The 20597-nt window shown below is 40.2% G+C and overlaps 1 protein-coding gene across 3 annotated transcripts in view; it reads right to left on the reverse strand.

Annotated features, from left to right (window-relative positions):
* Positions 1-694: 694 nt before the first annotated feature.
* Positions 695-20597, reverse strand: part of LOC102306077 (spermatid perinuclear RNA-binding protein) — a 94484-nt gene continuing 74581 nt past the window's right edge. Inside the window, exons 12-18 of one of the 3 annotated variants that reach the window (XM_042214238.1) lie at positions 15016-15224; positions 12521-12670; positions 9556-9690; positions 8226-8366; positions 7789-7912; positions 6610-6660; positions 695-1882 (exon numbers count right to left, since the gene is read on the reverse strand). In XM_042214238.1, coding sequence (XP_042070172.1) covers positions 1794-1882; positions 6610-6660; positions 7789-7912; positions 8226-8366; positions 9556-9690; positions 12521-12670; positions 15016-15224 — 899 coding nt within the window. In that variant the 3' untranslated portion in view covers positions 695-1793. Of the gene's footprint in view, positions 1883-4675; positions 6510-6609; positions 6661-7788; positions 7913-8225; positions 8367-9555; positions 9691-12520; positions 12671-15015; positions 15225-20597 lie in introns of those variants that run through there. The other 2 variants (XM_042214239.1, XM_005947645.3) reach the window with 2 other exon arrangements.

Genomic DNA, 20597 nt, shown 5'->3' on the forward strand with positions numbered 1-20597 from the left:
TTTGTATGTAAAGAACGAAGTGGTCCGTTCCAAAACCTGAAATTCGGATGGGTTCTGGATGTCCAGGTTGATGACCTGTAGATTGTCCTTTTTGATCCAAAGATGTCTTTTTATGTGGACATCCTTTTGTACGCCTCATCCAGGTTCCAAGATTCCTATTGGTGGAATATCCTTCACACCAGCTTGTGTGTATATGTTAGTCCCCATAGGGAAATTGCTCCTCTGCATTTAACCCATTCACCCAGTGCAGCGCCCGGGCAGCTATGTGCTTTGCAATGGAACTTTGCTATTGTTTTAGTAAACAAAGACTCTTATTAGTGGAAGTAGCAAAGAGGTACTATTTCCTGATGAAGGCTTGTTGTCGGAACTCAAAGAATTTTCATTGAACATGACCACGCCATGAGAATAACAGGCATCTTTGATGTACTTCAGAACGAGAGTCCCTTGGAGTGTTTTGATTTTTAAGCTGAGACTTTATTTTAGCGCTGTCAGCGTTAATCTTGTTAAAATGACGTCAACGCCATAACCACATTAACGCACTAACTCGCTAACGTCTCCGTTAGCGAGTTAGTGCGGATCGCTCTGTGCTTGGGGCTGCACGGCGCTAACGCGTTAACGAGCTAACGTGTTGACGCCGTGAGGCCCCACGCACGGAGCGATCCACGCTAACTTGCTAACGGAGATTTGCCGCGTTAATGCGGTTATGGCGTTAACGCCATTTTAACGAGATTAACGCTGAGAGCACTACTTTATTTACTTGGGGTTATATTTGAATGAATGCAGATGGTACGTATATAGATAGATGTAGATGGTATACAAAAAGGGAGTTCTTCCTTCCCACTGTTTCCAAGTGTTTCTCATAGTCGATTATCTGTCTGTTGCCGTTTTATCTCTAATATTATACAAAGTATAAGCCACTGTTGTTGTGAATGTGAATTAAATTTAATCCAGTTTAAGGATTTAATTATGTTGATTTAGAATAAACTTCTTTAAACTGCCTATTTAAAAACTTGCCATGTGACCTCTTATGGGTCCTTATCCCGTATATTGGGAACCACTGATTAAACCATACCAGCAGAGATGGAAAACATGAAGACAATCAGATTGGAAAATTACTACTTAATCTACTATATGCAATAATGTTAAATTTGGGATTATATAGAATCAACATAGCAATACAGCGTTATAGACAATTTGTAAAATGTAAGTTTCAATATTTATAGATATCATATCTGAGAGTGCTTTAAATACAAACCTACTTCAGTCACTAGTGTATTTACATTCAGATAGATTATAAATGTTGGGTTTTACATATTCAAATCTATTAACATGTTTATATATTTATATATATATTTAAAACACACACATCCATATGTACAGATAGTAAATGTCATATTTACATACAGTAGGTCACACTGTTGTGAATGTGCTGATGGCCTGTTTGAGTTCAGCAGCTGGACTGGAAATAGCGCTTCGAGTCGAGCTGCTTTGGGACACGCTGAGATTCCCGAAGGCAGCAGGGGTATTGCTTCGTGTTTTATTATTTTCTGACAGAAAAAAGTGAGTCTCGACCGTAGCCTCCTGTTCCCCAAAAACCAGACCTGGACCTGTTAGAGCATTGCCCGGGGCGTTTCCTTCTCCTATATTGCTTTCAATATTGCTGCTGTTGAAGGAGAAGCCCGGGAGAGCTGTGCCGCTGTAATCCAGGGGCGCTGACAGTGTTTAATAAGGGTGAGGGATTCAACGGGAGGTTGGAGTTTGTTGCTGTGTCTTTCCTCTTGTGACTGGAAGGGTCAGAAAAGATCCTGAGGGCCCAGGTGGATGATTATAGGTGTGGCTATGGTCTGCGGCTGGTAATAGGCACTGTCGATGTACAGGCCGCCTGCGGAGAGGAGACAGGCAGGGTTAACATGATTAGGAAATAATCATTATCAGCTAATGGAAGGCTTTTTTTCTGAGAGTAGATAAACATAAATCCACTAAGAATAAGTCCATACCAAAAGCTGCTGTTCTGAAGCGGATCTCAGCCTATATCCAATCTGAAAATTACTGCCATCTTGTGGCCACAGTTGGTTACTGTCTCTGAAAGCTAGCTTGCCTACCAGCCACTGAATCTGTCGTGTCAAGGGTTATGGTCCACCCTCTGTCAACAAAAGCTGGAGCTTGTTAATCATAGAGATTTGAACTTTTTCAAAAGTTCAAATCATTTGCTAGTCGAGCTGTTCCTGCCCTTAGGCGGTATAAAAGATGAACACAGCTACTATGTCACCCAATGGTTAATGAGGTCTCTATGAAGCCTCGAGCGGAGTGTTTTTACCATTTTCATCTTAGTGTAGCTAGTTAGCCAATGAGCATACCTAGGATAATCCTCCTTCACAACTGTAGTAATGCACTTTCTCACAAAACAAGAGAGTTGCCTCGTTTTTTTGCAGCCAGCGCAGTCGCCCCCTGCTGGCCATGGAAAAGAATACAGGCACTTCCAGGCTGGCTTCATTTTTTTAGATGTTGAAGTTACCCCCATGTTTTATAAACATATGTTACAGTCTGATTCTGCAGATTTGTGTGGAGACGCAGGTAGCTGTAGCATGATGGTCATGAAGAGGGGACCATCAAAACAGGAAGTTTATCCAGCAGTATTTTTAAATTAGAACGTAAGAGGTCGTCTTGGTTGACCAGAGTTTAACGAGTTTCCAAACAGGAAGTCGCAAGAGAGACGCTTTCAGCACAGAAAACAGAGGCAGCACAAAATTCGGAAATGTTGTGTTTTAGTCGACTTTAATTTGTATCATTGATGTGTTAAACAGTTGAACTGCTCATTAACACAGAGGATAAATTGGGGAGCTGCACTGAGGCATAGTATAAGAGAAACGAAGCTTATTTAGACCTGTGAATAATGCAGGGCTTTACTTTATGCTAGTAAAGTCAAAGTATGAATAAAAGTCTTAATATGTTGTAGGTGGCGATAAGGTTTTCTTCCTGATTCAGTGTAAGCAGTGAACCTAACTGCACTTTTCTCTATACTGTAGTTGATCGAGGATACGGGCTTGGAGATCAACTGTATGAGTGAGGAAATGAATGTGAGACAGTTGCTTCAGCCTGAGCAGGTTCGCGGTGGAGCCCTCGGGGAGTTTGTTGTAGAAACTTACCCAGAATGTGAGCTCTCCTTCAGGAGCAGAAAACCCAGAGTTTCCTTCATCACAAGTTTATCAAACTAAACTCACTGGAACAAGCCCCAGGGGATCAAAACTCATCGAGTGCAACAGTTTTGGTTTTTAAATGGTGTTAATGCAGTTCATTAAAACTCCACCTTTAAGATATTTTCTTCTCTCTGCAGTCAGTTTAACAAAAACAAACAAACCAAACACCCAGTGTCATCAATTTAACCTGTAACATGAGCAGAGCAGGACACGGATCCCTAACATTCAGGGTGCTGCTGTTTTTAGAGGAAGCTTTATTGGCTCTCAGGATTGTTAAAGGCCAGAAGAATTAAGTAGATTCAATGCATGCATGATGGATGCAAGCCCTTTAAACAGGGAAACAGAGAAACCTAGAGATAAATAGAGAAACCTATTAAAGCCTTGTACTTGGTGACCGCGATGTAAAGTCAGGCAGAAAGAGCATTAGAGATTACTGCAGACATGGCTTTACTAGCATTGTTTAGAAATCTAATTTAATTGTTTTTAAGACCTGTGCACATTAATACCTGTTATCCTGCTCTAAAGCTATCGCTATATTAACAGTTAATTAACTAACAACTGTTCTGTATGTACTGCAAGGACTAAAACCTTCACGCCTCTGACACAAAGCCTTAAATAATGAATTTTAGAAGCTTCAAATGAATAATTATCTTGAGATTCTTCAATTAGCCAATGACAAATTTGTTAATGTCAAAGATAATAAAGCTTCTTTTCTGAAGGCACCGGGTGGACTTTATCTTCAAATTATGAGAAGGTTTTGAGTTGATAAATACTGCAGAAAGACAGATTTCATATTTTAAAAAAAATCTGTTTGTACATCAAAAAATTCAGAGATTTTATTTTAAAAAGTGTTTGGCCTTGAAAGTTTAAAATATGATGCTAACAAAAGCCAGAGCTATGAAAATTGGATGTAACAATTATAATAAACTTGAGGTCATGTTTAAGGGTTTCTTAGTGGACACATGAGATGGAATAGGTGAGTATGTTTTGCATTTCTATTACCCAAGTCAGGACAAAGTTTCTTCAGGTTATATTTGCCTGACTGTGGATGTTCAATACATTACAATTATTTCTTACCCACGTTTTGACATATGCAATCCCAGTAGCAGTTGGGGTCGACCCTGCCACTAGTTGCTAGAAACTGGGTGGTTGTTGACTGCCGCTAGCTGAGAATGATCACAAAGACGTTGCTTCAATAAAGACGGGATCTGATGCAGCATTGTAAACCTCTCTGTGACCAGTATCACCCACGGACTGTCAGCACCCTCCAGTTCGCCTGTCGGTTGTGGTGTCCAGAGGCTTTTTAGCAATACCATACATTGGTTAATGCGATGAATATCCATCGGCATGGGAAAAACAAAATGTTTCACATATTTGGCAAGAAAGCCTGTCTTGTGACAGAGTAATTAGTGTGACTAATACAATATACTAATTAGAAATTTCAGCATGCAACAAACTGGGGACCACAAGTTAATCAGTTGTTGACAAAAATATTAATTTATTTAAAAAGAATATTACCTACAAACATAAAACAGCTCTCTGAGAAGAAATTATTTGAACTCAACACAAAATGGCTCATACTCAACAGTAAGTGTAAACTCGGACACTCGATATCCAAACGAAAGGAAAATATTTCTCAGTGCAACCGAATATTGTAAACCTGTCTTTTTTTTCTCTCTAACAGAAACAAAACATCTGCAGAAAACGGAGAGAAATGAAAATACAAAACAACATTCACATATATGAATGATTGTTAAAGGAATACATAGCCTTTTGACAAAGAAGCTCTGATCACTTTCACCTCAAGGACATGCTGTAATTTAACAAAGTATGTTTATAATTATTCATTTCCCTACAACAACTGATTTTTTTTTTTACTCTATTAGGGACGCTGAATTATTGTATGTTTAGTGTGGTGTTGGCTCTTTTGGTTCTTTACAATCACGGTATAGCTCCATATTGTTGGTATTTAGTAGTTACTTAGATTTGAAAGGTCTTTGGTTCCCTCCAGATTTATTTTTAGTTCTCTAGTTTCCACATTGAATATCTGTTACTCTCTTTTTTTCAAAATATATATAAAAAAAAAAAAAAAAAAAATTTAGTTTGCTACTTTGTAGTCACTTTATACCCGGTCTTAATTTAGTTCCCTCGAGTAGTTAAACATTTGTTTTTAAATCTATTAAATCAAATAGAATATGGTAAGCTTTGGGACACTTTAGGGAAATTAAATAAATAAATAATTTACCTAGAGATGATGTTTTATTGAATATTTCCATCGTATTCTTTGTCATCTGTGTTTCTTTTGCTAAAAGTTAGTTTTAGTGAGCCATTTCATCATCCGTGTGTAGTTGTTGCTAATTTAGTTCCCTACAAACCTGAATTTATGCATTTAGTTTTAAGTAACCTACCTGCTAGTATATTACATAGTTAAATGTATTTTTAGATCCCTTCTGAACATTTAATGTATTTATTTACATATTTACTGCATCGTATTTTCAGTAGTCTCACTTCACTTCCTTGTAATGCTCATGCCATATTTAATTCTCTGCAGTAGCCATCTTCAGTAGATCGAAGGGAACAAAATAAGAGCCTCTAAATATATCACTATCCTGTTAATTTAATCCTACAGAGAATGTTTGGATCATTAAAATAATTTAGGAACACTGTAGGATGATGTATTAGAACCAGTTGCTTTTTCCCCCACTGCATAAACTCTCACCGATAATCATGTAGTCGTCCTATACAGAAATTCCCACAATAGGAAACTCAACCATGGTCATTAATTATTGTTTATTGCGCCTCATAATACTAATGACATTTAAGTGGATAATATATTTTTGTTTAGTAAGTTTTAAGAAAAACAAACTACACTGTATTATTGTGTTCTCTGCTGGATGTATTACCCAGCAGGACATGTAGGGCTGTTTAATTTGTCATATTTACCTCACCAGTCTTCCATACACTGCTCATTAAACGCTGAACTTTTGATTGCGTAATGATTTAATGATACAGAGCTTTTTTGTCAAACTCTGTGTTCACATGGATAGTAATGACATGACTGTGAAACTGTTTTAGCCCAGAGGATGAATGCTGTACAAAAATCCCACTGCCTGATTTGATGCTTAAAGGTTTGTAGACTGCAGGGTTGGGTTTGTGTCGTGAATACACAGCCAGTCAGGATATTCCTTTAACAAGTGACTTCCTGTGAAGTGGGTGAGGGAGAGTCCTAATAGGGGTAGAGGTGGGTGACGGGGTATGCTGTGGGAACTCTGATGACTGGGACAACTACTGAGGGCATTCTGGAGGGAAAACCTGAGGAAGAGTGAAAGAAAGAAAAAGAAACTCAAATGTTGGGGTGATGGAATAGATTAAATGGATGGATTAAGGATCGAAAGTGAAACTGGGAAATTACCGTAAGCAGGGAGGGCGCCTGCAGGGCTGTAACCATAAGGAGCACCAAAACCTGCGGGGGGTAAAATAAATCAAATGTTATCATTAAATAGCACCTATATATACACACACCTGTATCACCCACAGCTTTTGTAATCTATTATCATCTCAGCAATAGTTTTCACCTACATCTATGTTGAATCATATTAAAAACTGTTGTGCTTCCAGCCCTTTTTCCCTTGTAGATTGTCTGCTCAGCTGCCATTTTATTATGAAGCTCGCCAGAAACTTTGTTAATCTGAGCAGCTTTGTACAGCACTGGGGGGCAATTCAATGTTGCACTCAATTAATGTAGCACTATCAATCTGCTACAGCTTTAATTGTGAGGCGCAGATGGAACACGAGTGTGTATTTACCAGTGAGAGAGCACCGAATTATGGCTAAAGTTACTCTCAAATGGGGGGAAAAAAAGATCTAATCTACTGTAATTGGTGGACACAAGGGTCATGTCAGTTCATCAAATAAAAATAATAATCCTACCAGACCAAGATGAATTTGCCTGAAATAAATCTTGGGAAAGACATGTCTTAATATGAATTATACAAAATTTTGGGTCCAGGCTGTCATTAGTTTTCTCCAATAAATAAATCAGGGTGAGGTGTTGTTAAGTGTTTTTAGCACTAGATCCATTATCTAGAAAACTACTTGAGATAGGTCCTTCGAATTTATTCTGGGTAAATATTTGGTGCTAATCTGATCCATTCTCTTGGACCTGGACACTGGATAGTGTAGTGGTAAGACTACACACCTTTGGAGCAGGAGTCACAAGTTCAGTTCCCACCATCCAGTAAGGGTCCTGGCTAGACCCCCCATGCTTAAAACCAAGCCCGGGAATGGCGCGGCTATGTCTGCAGCTCGGACGCAAGAATTTCACTACATCTTGTACCCTGCATAACTGTGTATGTGGCAAATAAAGGTTGTTTGTTTTGTAGGGGACTGATTTTATTTCCAGATTCTTATACAGAAGGCTAACAACACTCTGGTGTAAATCCTGAGCACTGAATTAAAGATCATTCAGTATAACGCAGGTTTGTACAGCTTAATAACAGTCAGTCAAATGAAGGAGTATTGATTTATTAATTTTCCCCTTGGTATATGTAACGGACATGTTAAACAATGATGTGACTGCTGTGTGACTCACCTGGTGGGATGTATCCATGTGCGGGTGGGGTGCTGATGTAGGGAGCTCTGGGGATAATGGGGACCCGTGGAGGTCTGGCAGCGAGGGCTGGGAGGGTGAGGACCGAAGCCACGGGTCGCTTTGGCTGTACAAAAAAATAGACCACAGTAAGAACAATACATGTTTTCTTTCACTGGGAATTTATTAACATTTTACTCACATCCTGATCTAACTGCTAAAAGGAAAAAGACTGATTTAAGTTTAAAACTCTTTGATTTGTCTCATCTGTCAGTATCTGGTTTCCAGTGTGGGCAGTTTCCTGTTATTTCAACTCTATTTATACCTTTAATTCCCTAAAAGCGTGGCATTATTCCCAGACATTGACACCAATTCACACACAAACACAATGCAGGACGTTAATTTGAAAGTCATTCTGAGAACCTTAATGTTTTACTCACTGGAGGGTTTGGCCGTTTCTTCTTGTTGGTCGTAGATTTAGAGCCGGAGAACAGGCTGTTCAGAGCGGCGAGCGCAGCGCTGGCTTTGGCTACTTTCTTGTTGGGACCCGTTCCCCGAAAAACCTGCTTGTCTACCTCAACCTGTTATCGCACACAGAGATGAGAGCTCATATTAACAGGGTTCCTCCTGCTAAAGACTGAAGTCTTCAAGACGACAAAGAAGAACAAAAAAACCACTTAGATTTGTGCACAAGATCGACTCAACAATAACTTTATTAATAAGAACAAAACGCTGTTCCCCGATGGTTAGAGAAAAAGTTTATGTTTGAAAGAAAGAAGAAAATCAAAATACTTGAATTTGAGCAGGCTGCCTCGATTCCCATCATGTAAAAATTTAAAACACATTCTGCAAAACACAACACGGCTTCAGTACAGCTGCACTACTTAGATTAAAAATAACTGATTCTCATTGAATTTGCATTTCTTTATTTTGTTGCTAGCAAACATACAGTGCAGTAAACTGTTTATCAAACATTTAAATTGCAATATTAGAATTTTATTTAAAACAATTAACTCCTGCTTCCTTAAATCCCCTTTTAAAGCATGTTAGCATGATTAAGCCTGATGTCTGTAGACTCTAATACCAGTTAAGGCCCTGTTTTTTAAGATAAATGAATTTTCTTAAAATTTAAAAAACAAATTTACATATTAAATTTACATTTTTCTGTTATATTTACATATAATAGAAACATACAGATTTTCATTATCAATGTTACAATAAATCTAATAAATTATGCCATGCTATTATAGATTATGCCAACCAGCTTAATCTATAAAAAGTCAAAAACAACCTTCTTTTCCTGAAGCACCGCTTTGAAAAAGCTCTTCTTTTGTTTTAATAATGACTTAATCGACAAGGGAGAAACCGGAAATTACATTAACTGCTATGTGATACAAGTAATTCAGTCCCACACCTGTCGTTAACATCTTCTCTGGAGCACCTTTGTTTCTTAATAAGACATCTACATATGCAGCTCTTTTGTTGTTAATGCCAAAGGAAATCATCGCCACATAAAGAAACACAGAGCTTCTTGCATAAAGCACTGCAACAACATATAGCCTTAAAAAGCAAGCAGAAAACAAACTACAGCAGCGATTTTACAGGGACTAAACTAGTTTCATGTTCGGCTGCGTTTGCTGGCATTTAAAGCTGTTTTCATATACAGGAAGCTCTGAACATAAAACGCATTCTGTCGTTCATCTGCTCCTAATAAGAGAAGACATCGGGGACAGAGCGGAGCAGTGAGTGGAGGTGTGTTTGTTTTCCTACCTCTATGATGAAGCGTTTGTCGTAGCTGCTGCCGCTCTCCGATATCAGCTCGTATTTGAGGCCGCGGCGTTTCTCATTCAGCTCCATCACCGGGTTCTTACCTCCTGCCGTCAGGATCGGTCCAGGAGCTCTAGACTGCAGACGCATGCAGAGAGAGAGAATCAGCTGCAGGCTTTACATCCGGTTTATCCCCCGAATGTGCTCAAGAGCTCATGTTTCCTCAAAGTAAGACAAGCTATCTAAGCAGCCCGTTCACATCAGGTATACCTCCTACATGCTGGAAGAGTGAGAAAGAACAAGCTGCTGATATTCAGTATTTGCTGCACAGCTTACAGATACAAATGCCTATTACAGCTAATTAGAAAATGTAGTCTTTTTGTTTTTCATCTTTACTAAGCTGCTTCTTTTCTGTTTTCTTTATGCAGTGAGATATTTTGCGCCTGTCATAATGTATTCTGATCTACTTAACCTATTTTGTTAAAAGACTCTGTAACAAAATCATTTCCCAACTTTTGAGATAAATAAGGTATCAAAGTATCCAAGGAGCTTAGAAAGAAAAGCGACTGGACTTCTTTAAGTTCCTTGAAGAGTTTAAGTTCCCAGGTATTTAAGCCCTAGTGGGAGTTGTGCTGTGAAAGAGACGCAACAAATGCAACAACGGGCGTATGTCCCACAAATAAGTGTCCAGCCCGCAGTATTTATGTATTTATTTATTTAGTTAGTTAGATGGTTAGACAGTTATAAGTGCACAAACTCTGTGCTGACAGGTAGGCCAAAACAGTCATTAGCGTTCATCCTGGGCTTAATGAAGTATGCAGACTGTGCTCTCAGCACCACCAGGCTACCTTTTTTTTTTTTTTTTTTTTAAACTATGCAATTCTGATTATTGAGAGCTAATATCATTTTTAAAATTCTATTTTTTCTATATTGGTTCTTGGGATTGTTCAATCAAAGCATCATCATCATATGACCCCTCAACCTGAATGTAGGGAATAAACCACGCAAAATTTACAGGAAACCCCAGGGCCCGTCTGAACCCTGACCACAAATAAAAATAAACACTTTAATAATTCAATATGTTAAAATTTATGGAATTCACATAGTAATAAGTTTTTGGTATGCAGCCTATATTATGAGGTTCTTTGTGTTTTTGCTCACATTTTCAAAGACATCATCCCAGCCCACATAAAACGCAGCCCACTGATAGTCACACACCCATGCACATCTATCAAGTTAACACTGATCTAACACACTTTAATTTCTATGACTGGAAGGTTAAAACAGAGCTTGAAAAAACGTTCTGAGGACACGACTGAAAATGATTTTAAAAAAGTATTTCCAAATAACAACTTTGAAACATCTTGATGTAACTTGGAGAGCACTTAAAAAAAAGAAAAACTATCTGAAAGTCTGGCTCAATACTTTAAAGAAGAGTTCAAAGAAATCTAAAGAATAAATCAAAATATCAAGTTGCAACCTAACAGAATAAAATGAAGCTCATGCTTCTTCATGGTCTGATGAACTAATAACCCAGCAAACCATTGGCTAAATGAAAAATCAGGTTCTACCAGTCTCAGAAATAACCTCCACATCTGGTTTGGGATCTATGAGGAAACCTGTGTGTAAGAATATTATTTCACTGTATTTCATTTTCTTTTAAATTGTATCTATTTTTTTATGTTATTAGATTAGACTGAAATGGATGAATGAAGAAATGCTTACTGGAAATAGTTTCGGTGATTTGCAGTATAACATGTCTGAATGGTCAAACTGACTTTTATTTATTTTACATTTTCAAAACTCAACTTTGAGTTTTTATATTATAACGAATGAGGAGGTTTACAATGAAAGCTATCAAAAGAATGAAATTCAATTAACTTTTATTTATATGGCGCCAGACTCCCAGCAGCTGAGCTCTGACCGAGCAGCAATTTTAAATGGCTGTATCTGTCATTTTAAAAAAATGATTGTAAACCTATCGAGATTAATATTTCACACACAACACCTACAAGCAAGGTCGTCTGCTCTTTATAAAACACGGGCATAACCATTGTGAGGTCGACAAACGTTTTTGAAGTCCCAAGTTGAGTGTTTTCACCATCGCCATTGTCAGTGGTTTGACGCCGGACGTGACGAGCGAGGGGCGGCTCTGACTGTGAAGTCTCACTCTCATTGAGTGTGCAAGTATGTAAACCTACTGTACACACACACACACACACACACTTACAAGTAAAAAGGAGACAACCTCAACAACCAAGGGACTGCAGGGGACAAACGGAGCTACAGATATAAGAACTAATAAGATGATTAAGCAAAACTTGCTTTCACGCTGCTCATGTTATTGATACTTGATGACATGTTTCTGTTTTGCTGGCCTCAGGGTAATCCCTAACATTAGTTAAGTGTGGTTGTGAAACCCAAACTCTCCCCACACTCTGCTGGAGGTCTCTTCCTGTTAAAAGGGAGTTTTTCCTTCCCCTAGTCACCAATTGCCCCTAAGAGGGGATCCTCTTTCTAAAATTTTACTTTATGATGAAAGCATCTTGAGGTGATTGCTGCTGTGAATTGGTGCCATATGAATAAAACAGAAATGAATTTTAGTGGTGATTTTAAGAGAGGCATTGAGGTATCCGGGAGTGAGTAGAAACATGACGGCCTTTTGGATTTTTAGAAAATTTGTCCTTCACATAGAAATCAGTCTTCAGGCTCTCAGAGGCAACAGAGTCGGGGAAGGTTACATTTTTGTTCACATAAGGACAGGAAAAAAAAATTAGTAATACATGAAAAGAAAGTTCCACAGAACATGTTTAAATCCAAGGTTTCCAGCCTTTGTAATCAGGACGACCGAAAATCTGCAGAAGAATTTTTATTGTGTTGAATCTCTAATGAACCTCATGGATGTGTTGTAATCAGGAAGAACCTTTCACAAAAGGCCATAGTCTGTGTGTGTGTGTTCGTTCCTCACCTCCTGTGTGTCTGTGGAGGAGGTGATGGAGGTGGAGCTGGAGCTGGTGGACATCCTGTCGTTCTTCCCTTCGCCATCTGACTTCTCGTCGGCACTCAGCGAGTCCACGTCTCCATCGCTGCCGAGCACGTAGCCCAAAGCCTGCAGCGCCTGAGGACGACAGCAGCGAAAACAAAAACAGCCAGAGGACGTTCATTTAAATTTCATCACCGCACGACTTCCTGCTGCATTCAACACGACAGTCATCGGATTACAAAAGTAGCGGATAAACTTTTTGTGACGTCCTGACAGCCGCAAATGGGAGATGAGTCACGCTTTCGCATCCATCATTTGTCACTGAGCTGTCCTTGAGCAAGGCACTCAAACCCCAGCTGCTGCAGTGAGGCTGCAAAGCGAACAACAAGAACAGAAAGACTGGCTGTGCTGGGAGTGTGAAAGTGCAACTGAATGAATAAATATGTGTGAAAAAGACTAAGTGTGAGCAGTCAAACTTCTAGTTCAATAAAAGATTTGTCACAAAAAGAACATTGTGTGTTCTCGTATCGATTTAGAAGAAAACTTCAGCTGCTGTTTCTTTGTCCAACTTAATGTTCAGCTTTTAAACACCTGAGTACAAAATTATTGACAAACCAAACTAACAGGCAGACACAGGACTGGAAGCTAAAGTGGTGTTGTTAACCCTCTGAACCCCCTTTTACTTGCTTCACTTACAGATGTCATAATTTTAAAAGTAGAGAAAGCAACTTGATACCTGTGCTGATATTAAAGTGGACCTATTCTGCTCTTCCTTTATTTTTTATGTCTTTTGCTTTTAGTGGAGTTTCTGCAACTAACGACAAACCGGATTTCCTTTGTTCTCATGATTTCTCTTGTTCTTTTTAGTCTTAGAAGACTAAAACGGGGGGCGACCGTGGCGCAGGAGGTTGGGAAGTGCATTTGTAACTGGAAGGTCGCCGGTTTGATCCCTGTGCTTTCTGTCCTGGTCGTTGTGTCCTTGGGCAAGACACTTTACCCTACCTGTCACGGTCCTGGGTCTTATGACCCAGTGTTTTGAGTTTTAGTTCATTTTGATGTTTTAGTTTATGTAAGCCCTTCAGGTTCCTAAGTTCATTTGTTATCATGCTTAAGTGTTTCTAGTTCTTATTATTTTCCCCTCGTGTTTCCAACTATGGTAAATCTCCCCTGCTTTTCATGTGTTTCATGTCTGTGTCTTACATTGTGAAGTTTGGGTTGTCATGTCTACGTCTCATTATGTTTCCTGTTTTATTGTGAAGAGGTCTGGTGTTTCTGTGTTCATCGTGGTCAGTTTTACTCTTCCCCTGTGGCGTTGTTATGTTCATGTTGATCTACTGTGCCTTTCTGTTCCATGTTTCAGATCCCTATGTTCTGTCCCCCCCAGTTGCTGTTAAGTTTGCGTGTTTTAGAATTCGGTCAGTGTGTTTCCTGTTTTACTTTGAAGGTCCATGTCTCATGTGGGTGTTTCTAGTTTTGCGTCCTTGCCTCGTCCTGCTTGGTTGCTCTCAGCTGTGCTCTCCTCCTGTGGCTCATTCCCCCTCGTTATCCCTCAGTGTATTTAAGCCCCATGTTTCTCTTTGTCAGTGTTGCGTCCTCCATCATAGCGGTGTGATTTTTCCCTGTGGCTCCTTGTGCTTTAGTTTTCCCAGTTTAGTTTATTTTGTATTGTTTTTCATGTCCCACTCCACGCCAGCAATAAAGCTGTGTTTTTTGAGTTTACCTTTTGACTCTGTGAGTTTGCGTTTTGGGTCCTACTCTTGCCTGCACCCAGCCGTATTGTGACACTACCGCCTACTGGTGTTGACCAGAGGGGCCGATGGCGCGATGTGGCAGCCTCGCTTCTGTCAGTCTGACCCAGGGCAGCTGTGGCTACAACTGTAGCTGCCTCCACCAGTGTGTGAATGTGAGAGTGAATGAATAGTGGAATTGTAAAGCGCTTTGGGTGCCTTGAAAAGCGCTATATAAATGCAATCCATTATTATTATTATTATTATAAAACAGTTTTCAGCAGTTTGAAAACTCATATGTGTATTAGAATTTGAAATTAGAGCCTAAAAGAACTGCAGGACAGTTCGAATCCACTTTCTGTGATGTTTCCTGTTTGTTTTGTTTTTTAATCTTTCTGTATCTGCTCGTCTGTGTCTAAGTGTTTATGGAGCTAGTGCTGTGGAATCCAAGTCCCTATAAATCAATCGGTCTATCTATGATAACCCAGTTAACCCAGTATCTAAAGGAATAGGCTCTAGCCCATCGTGACCCTGAGCAGAATTAAATGGTAGTGATGTTCATCATTTTAGTTTGTCTCAATCTGAAGCTTTCAAACATTAAGCACAAATCATACTCTGGATTTTGAGGTGTTTACATGTCCCAAAGAAGACATTTGCTAACCGATGACTATCAGACAACCCATCTAAGGTTCATTAAAATACAACCCCCAGACTTCTGTGACTTTTATGCAGCTCTTTGAACTGTGTTGGTACCTTGAGAGCTACTTGGAGCTTGGCGGTTCTCTTGGAGTTCCCTGTGGCCTGGTATGTGGTTCCCTGGATTTCCACGGACATGGTGAAGACTGGAGCGTGCACTGGGCCGGATTGGGACAGCAGGCGGTACTGAAGGCCCGGGTGGATCTGGTTCAGACGCATCAGAGCATTCATGGGATGGTTTGGATCGGTCATCCTCCAGTCTAGCACTTAAAGAGGAGAGATGCACATGTTATTAATGAAACAGAGACCTCATGACTCCACAAGCAGGAAGTGAGAGAAGCCATTTCATTGGCCCAGCTTCTTTCCTATTAGCAGCTAGCTGATGGGACTGGAATGACACCGTCCGGGTGTTACACCACTGACACTTCAGCCAGCGACACTTCACACCTACACAGTGACGAGAGATGAGCTGCCTCCCCGGAGTCCTGAGCAGTAATATCTCACTGATGAATTGGAAATGAAACCTCACTCCTGGTGACATCCATTACAAAACAAGTGCTGAGTGTCGCCAAATAATAAGCATTTTTAATAATAAGCAGATTTTAGTCCAACTCTGTCAACTGTGCTATGAGGCTACAAAAGATTTGACTTTGTAAACAAAAAAGATCTATAAAGGACAGAACTGAAGCCAAATGACATTTGTCAGCTGTCAAACTTTTAATATTAATATAGAAATGGGAACAACATCATAGTCTGAAATCAAGTTCAACAAGATGCTTTAAAAAAACAAAAACTCTTTGGACCCACAGGAAAACTGATCAATTAAACAGGTGCTGGTTGTTTCCAAGGAACTGACGAATGCTCATTACATAAACGTGTGCACAACATAATGGAGACAGATCCATGTACGTGGACTTATCCAGTCAGTTCTATTTATTAATCTATGAATTTAATAAAAAATAAACTGTTCAAACAACCTGCAGGGTTTCATAGAGAGGTGATAACAGATGTCACCAAGTGGAAACATCCGGGGCAGAAAAATGAAATCAATTTCCAAAAAGTGCAGTTCCTGTTAGGGCCACCTGAGCCTGGCTTCAAAACGGAGTCAAACCCACAGACTTGTATGTTAAAATGTACAACTCTAAAACAGAGATGAACTTGCAGGTATTAAAACAAACAAACAACCATTTTGGCCTCTGTGGATAGTGTCCACTCTTCCTTGAGTTATACTGGTAAGGCTAGAAGTTATGGCTCCTCTGACTGACAGATGCTGTTCCTCTAATGACCACTTGGGGCTCGTCACAAAAGCGAGTAAATCCACATAGAAACATTCTGTTACCTGTTTAGATTTTTTTTAAAATTATTCTTGTCATCTGAGTTTTAATTTGTAGTTTTATAAAAAAACAAAAACAAAAAAACATGCTTTAGAGCTTCAAGGCTACAGCTGTCACCACCTGTACCATTATTACAGGTATTCAAATCTAACGCAGGGTTAATGGACTGGGCAAAGTTGAAGAGGAAGAGGGCCGGCAGAAACGTTCATGTGTAATTTCAGATTCTTGAGAAACACTACAGAGTTATCGATGATGCCGAGGTGATCATTTATTTGCATATGGCCACCCACAGATTTCAGCTTTTGTGTAACAGGTGTCACAGCGGGGACACTTGAGGCTTGTGAAGTGTGCAGCCGCCTGGTTCTGCAGCCACTGTGTGTAATTACTGAAAGGTTCTGACAGGCACTTTAGACTTGAGTGCGACTTCTATGAATATGGATGCAGACGAGGTGTAAGAAAACGAATGTGGAGGTGCTGGTGGACAGGTGCCGGAAGGAAGACAGGGGGAGGTGTTAAAGCACTGTAAGTGTGTGTGTAAAACCCAACATGCGCGCGTGTGTGTGTGGTGGGAGGTGGTGAGATAATTGCGTGGCAACAGCCAGCAGTATTAATCCTCCTCTATCTCTGCCTCCGTCACCTCCTTTGAACTGGAAGCAGATGAGGGCTGCCGGAGACGATGGTCCCAGCGAGGGCCAATTTAATTACTGTGACACTGACAGACAAGACTCTGAGAGCGAGGGGGAGGAGGAGTGAAGAGGCCGAAGGCTGCAGCCATCAGTGCCAAGACCGTTTAGTTTACGGCTGCAGCTAATTATTATTTTCACTGTCAACTAATCTGCTGATTTTTATTTTTTTTTTTAGCAATTATTGGATTAAACTGTCTATAAAATACCAGAAAAAGCAGCCAGACATCTTTAAATGTCTTGTTTAACGAGCAGTCCATGGCTAAAAATATCCATTTGAATATCTGTACAAAACAAGTGTCAAACTCATGGCCAAACACAGCCCTCTGTATGCTTTAATCCAGTTGGAACATCCCTTTTTGGCTAACACATTTTGGTCCACCTAAGCTCAGCTGTGGTCTGCACAGGAACACAACAAACCAAACAAAGGGATTCAGCTTCCCAGCACCCAAGCTTACGAACACAAACTGGCAAAAAAAAAAAAAAAAAGACTGGTGCAGAGGGCAGGCGGTTTAAAGAAAGATGGGAGACTGAGAAGCGTGTGTGAAGGGAGGCCTGCGTTTCCACCACGACACAGGCTCTGTATTCAAACAACATTTCAACTCCACGCACCAGCAGAGATGCAGAGCCACGGAGGAGGAGACGCGAGGCAGAAAGCTGCTGAGCTGAAGAGGCAACTAAAGCAAAACATGTTTTTTCTCAAAGTGAGATTTCTTCACTGCAGAGGGGAGAGCTGAGCGAGAGATTTTCAGGGAAACTGAAGTTTATTTGCAAATTTTCATTTTTATTTGTTACTTGTAGTTAATTTTATGCAACACTAGCCTGTGTGCAGCACAGTACATGATCAAAGATTCTTTTTCTTTTGTTGCTGAGACCAGGATATAAAGAACAGAACTAAAGTAGTGCATTAGGAGAGAAACCTATATGATCTGAAAGTGAAAGCTGATGTGATGCACTTGAATACACCATAGAAGCTAAAACCATTCAGTGTCTGAACACAGGTGATGTGATCTGTGCATATCAGGTGACCTGTGCACGTGGATTTTATGGATTTTATGGTCTGAACCAAGAGAAAGTTAAAATCCTTTGAGACATCAGTGGGCAAGTAAAAATTATTATTAAAAAATTGACATAAATCATCAATATTTCATTGAATTTGAGTGAACTAGAGCAGCGGTCCCCAACCCCCGGGCCTCGGACCGGTACCGGGCCGCGAGAGTTGAGGTCAGGTGTGAAATGTATGGTTTTCAGGGTTTTCAGCATTATTTTGTTATCGTTTTTATCGTTTACTTGGTTTTCCTGGGTCTTTTCACATGTGTTATGAATAAATCTTCTTTTTTTCGGTACCGGTACTAGTTTTATTTTGTTGTATTTATCCGCGACACCTTAAAGGCCGGTCCGTGAAAATATTGTCGGGCATAAACCGGTCCGTGGCGCAAAAAAGGTTGGGGACCGCTGCACTAGAGGAAAAATGTCTCATTAGCAGAAAAAAAGTTGTGTTTTGAGTGAAACTTTGTGTAATATGTCAACAGAGCAGCACAGCAGGGGGGCCACACAACACTGTAAATCATGTCCTGACAGCACCATATGAAGTTATGTCAGCCAAGAAATATGACAAGATGCCATACTTAAAAAATTAGCCTGATAAACACACTGTCACAACAGAGACGCCGCCTGTGTAAGTGCTGTCCAAACAGCTGCCACAAAACCCTCTGTGAGGAGGGAGTGTTCAGAAGGCTAATAAAAATCTGGGTGGTTTGACACTGTTCTGGTGTTCAGGACTGAAATCTGACATTAAGCCACTGTCACACAGACCTCTGTCAACCTGAGCTGATTGATTCCTAAAACTGTCTGAAGCTGAATGTCTTTTAAGCTTCACCAGCTTCTCTATCAGCTCTGCGGAAATCTGATAACTTCACACAATTTTCTGCTTCGAGGACACATCTCACCTAAAAGCCACTGCTGCCTGAAATCTTCCTTAACCCGCTTCATGCTGCTGACTAACGCCGCTCTGAGATGCAGTGAAGGGGGCGACCTGGTTCCTGAAATGGATTCCTAATAAGATCTCATGAAGATATCGGACGTCGCTGCCTGCTGGGTTTTACACATCCAGACTATAATGGATCACTTTCAGCAGGGTCAGGCCATTTTCTCTCCTCTGATACAGAGATTGAAGTGAATGTGCCGTGTTATTCTTTGGCCTGACAGGCCGATTTGATCCCTGTCACAACAAAGCGTCCCGGTTTCTGAGAAAAGATCAGCGTCGCTGCTCACTTCTTTCAGCTCCAGTGCTTCACTTTTCCACCTTTTACACAAAGACCTCTTTTACAGACAGCTATAGTGCATGTCCAACACACACTGAACCATGAGCCTTGTCTCTTAGTCGTCAGTCAATATCCACTTATCTGCTGTGAAGAGTTTTTGTCCAGGGAAGTCAGCCTCTGTATGACGCGGCAAATGTGACCTGCACAGGATCAATCTTTTGTGCACATTTTTAATATGTCGCCATTTTCCATTAAAGACAAGCCAGAGTTTTTAATATCATGATGGTGGAAAGGAATCCAAATAGCGCTTTAGAGGACACAACCTGCAACAGCCAGTCCCTACAAACACATTAGCGCTGTGTCACTAAACGTTGTGTCTTTTGTTATAGACAAATGCAGGGTTGAGTTGCTTTAAAGCACTTCATCAGCACTTTAATTGCCACTCAGATATGCACAAGTGCACATTGCTGGAAAATTACGTTTGTCAATGGGGTAATTCGACTGTTCATCGAGAGCAGGAGAAATTAACCACCGCCTTAATAACTTTTACAGAGCTGGAAAATCCGCTGCCACAATATTACAGCAAACGCGCTGTTTAAACAAAATCTGAATGAACAAAAATCAGCTTAGTATTAAGAAGAATCATTATTAAAAAGGCAAATTTAAAAGAGAAAGATAAAAATGGGTTTATCTACAAGAAGTAAAAAAAAAAAAAAAAACAACTTTCACATTGGTTCATATGTTAACTCATGAATGTTCAGCTGTAATCCAAAAAGTTCCAGGAATGGGCTCATAAAAAGAAAAAAAAAATCTGACTTAAATTTGGCAGGTTCCAATGTGGCGGCTTATTTTTAGATCATTCATTTATGCCCTCTTGTACCTCTGTGACGAGTGCTGGATCAACTCCAGTGGGTCAAAGCAATGATCCTTCAATCAGATTTTCATTTTCTGGAAGTGGACAAAGTCACAGAGAAGCAAAGCTGGCAAGCAGACGCGTGGTGAGTACAAACTGTGCTGGTGTGGCCAAAAAACTCCAGTGTTTTCAAAGCACTTTGTGTTGGCACGAGATTGCACGCTGGCAGGTACTAGTTCAGAGGCACCAGTTCAGAGCATTTCCTCAGAGTTTTCTCCATCAGATGGTACGGGACATTACAGCAAAACTCTGGGCTGGCGGTCTCCGAGTGGGAAATGAATTCTTGGTGCAAAGCAAAACAGCAAATGCTTCCAGTCTCGCTCATCGCCTGACGAGCTGCCTTTGTTCTTCCGTTGAAGACCGCTCGGTTGTATCTGGAGAGCCAGCTTTGATGACACTCCTCATAAAATTTGAGTCTGTTTGAAACAGAGTTGATGTTTGCTCT

This window comes from Haplochromis burtoni, unplaced genomic scaffold (assembly GCF_018398535.1).
Source record: "Haplochromis burtoni strain Fernald_Lab_line unplaced genomic scaffold, NCSU_Asbu1 Contig_537, whole genome shotgun sequence".
Taxonomy (NCBI): domain Eukaryota; kingdom Metazoa; phylum Chordata; class Actinopteri; order Cichliformes; family Cichlidae; genus Haplochromis; species Haplochromis burtoni.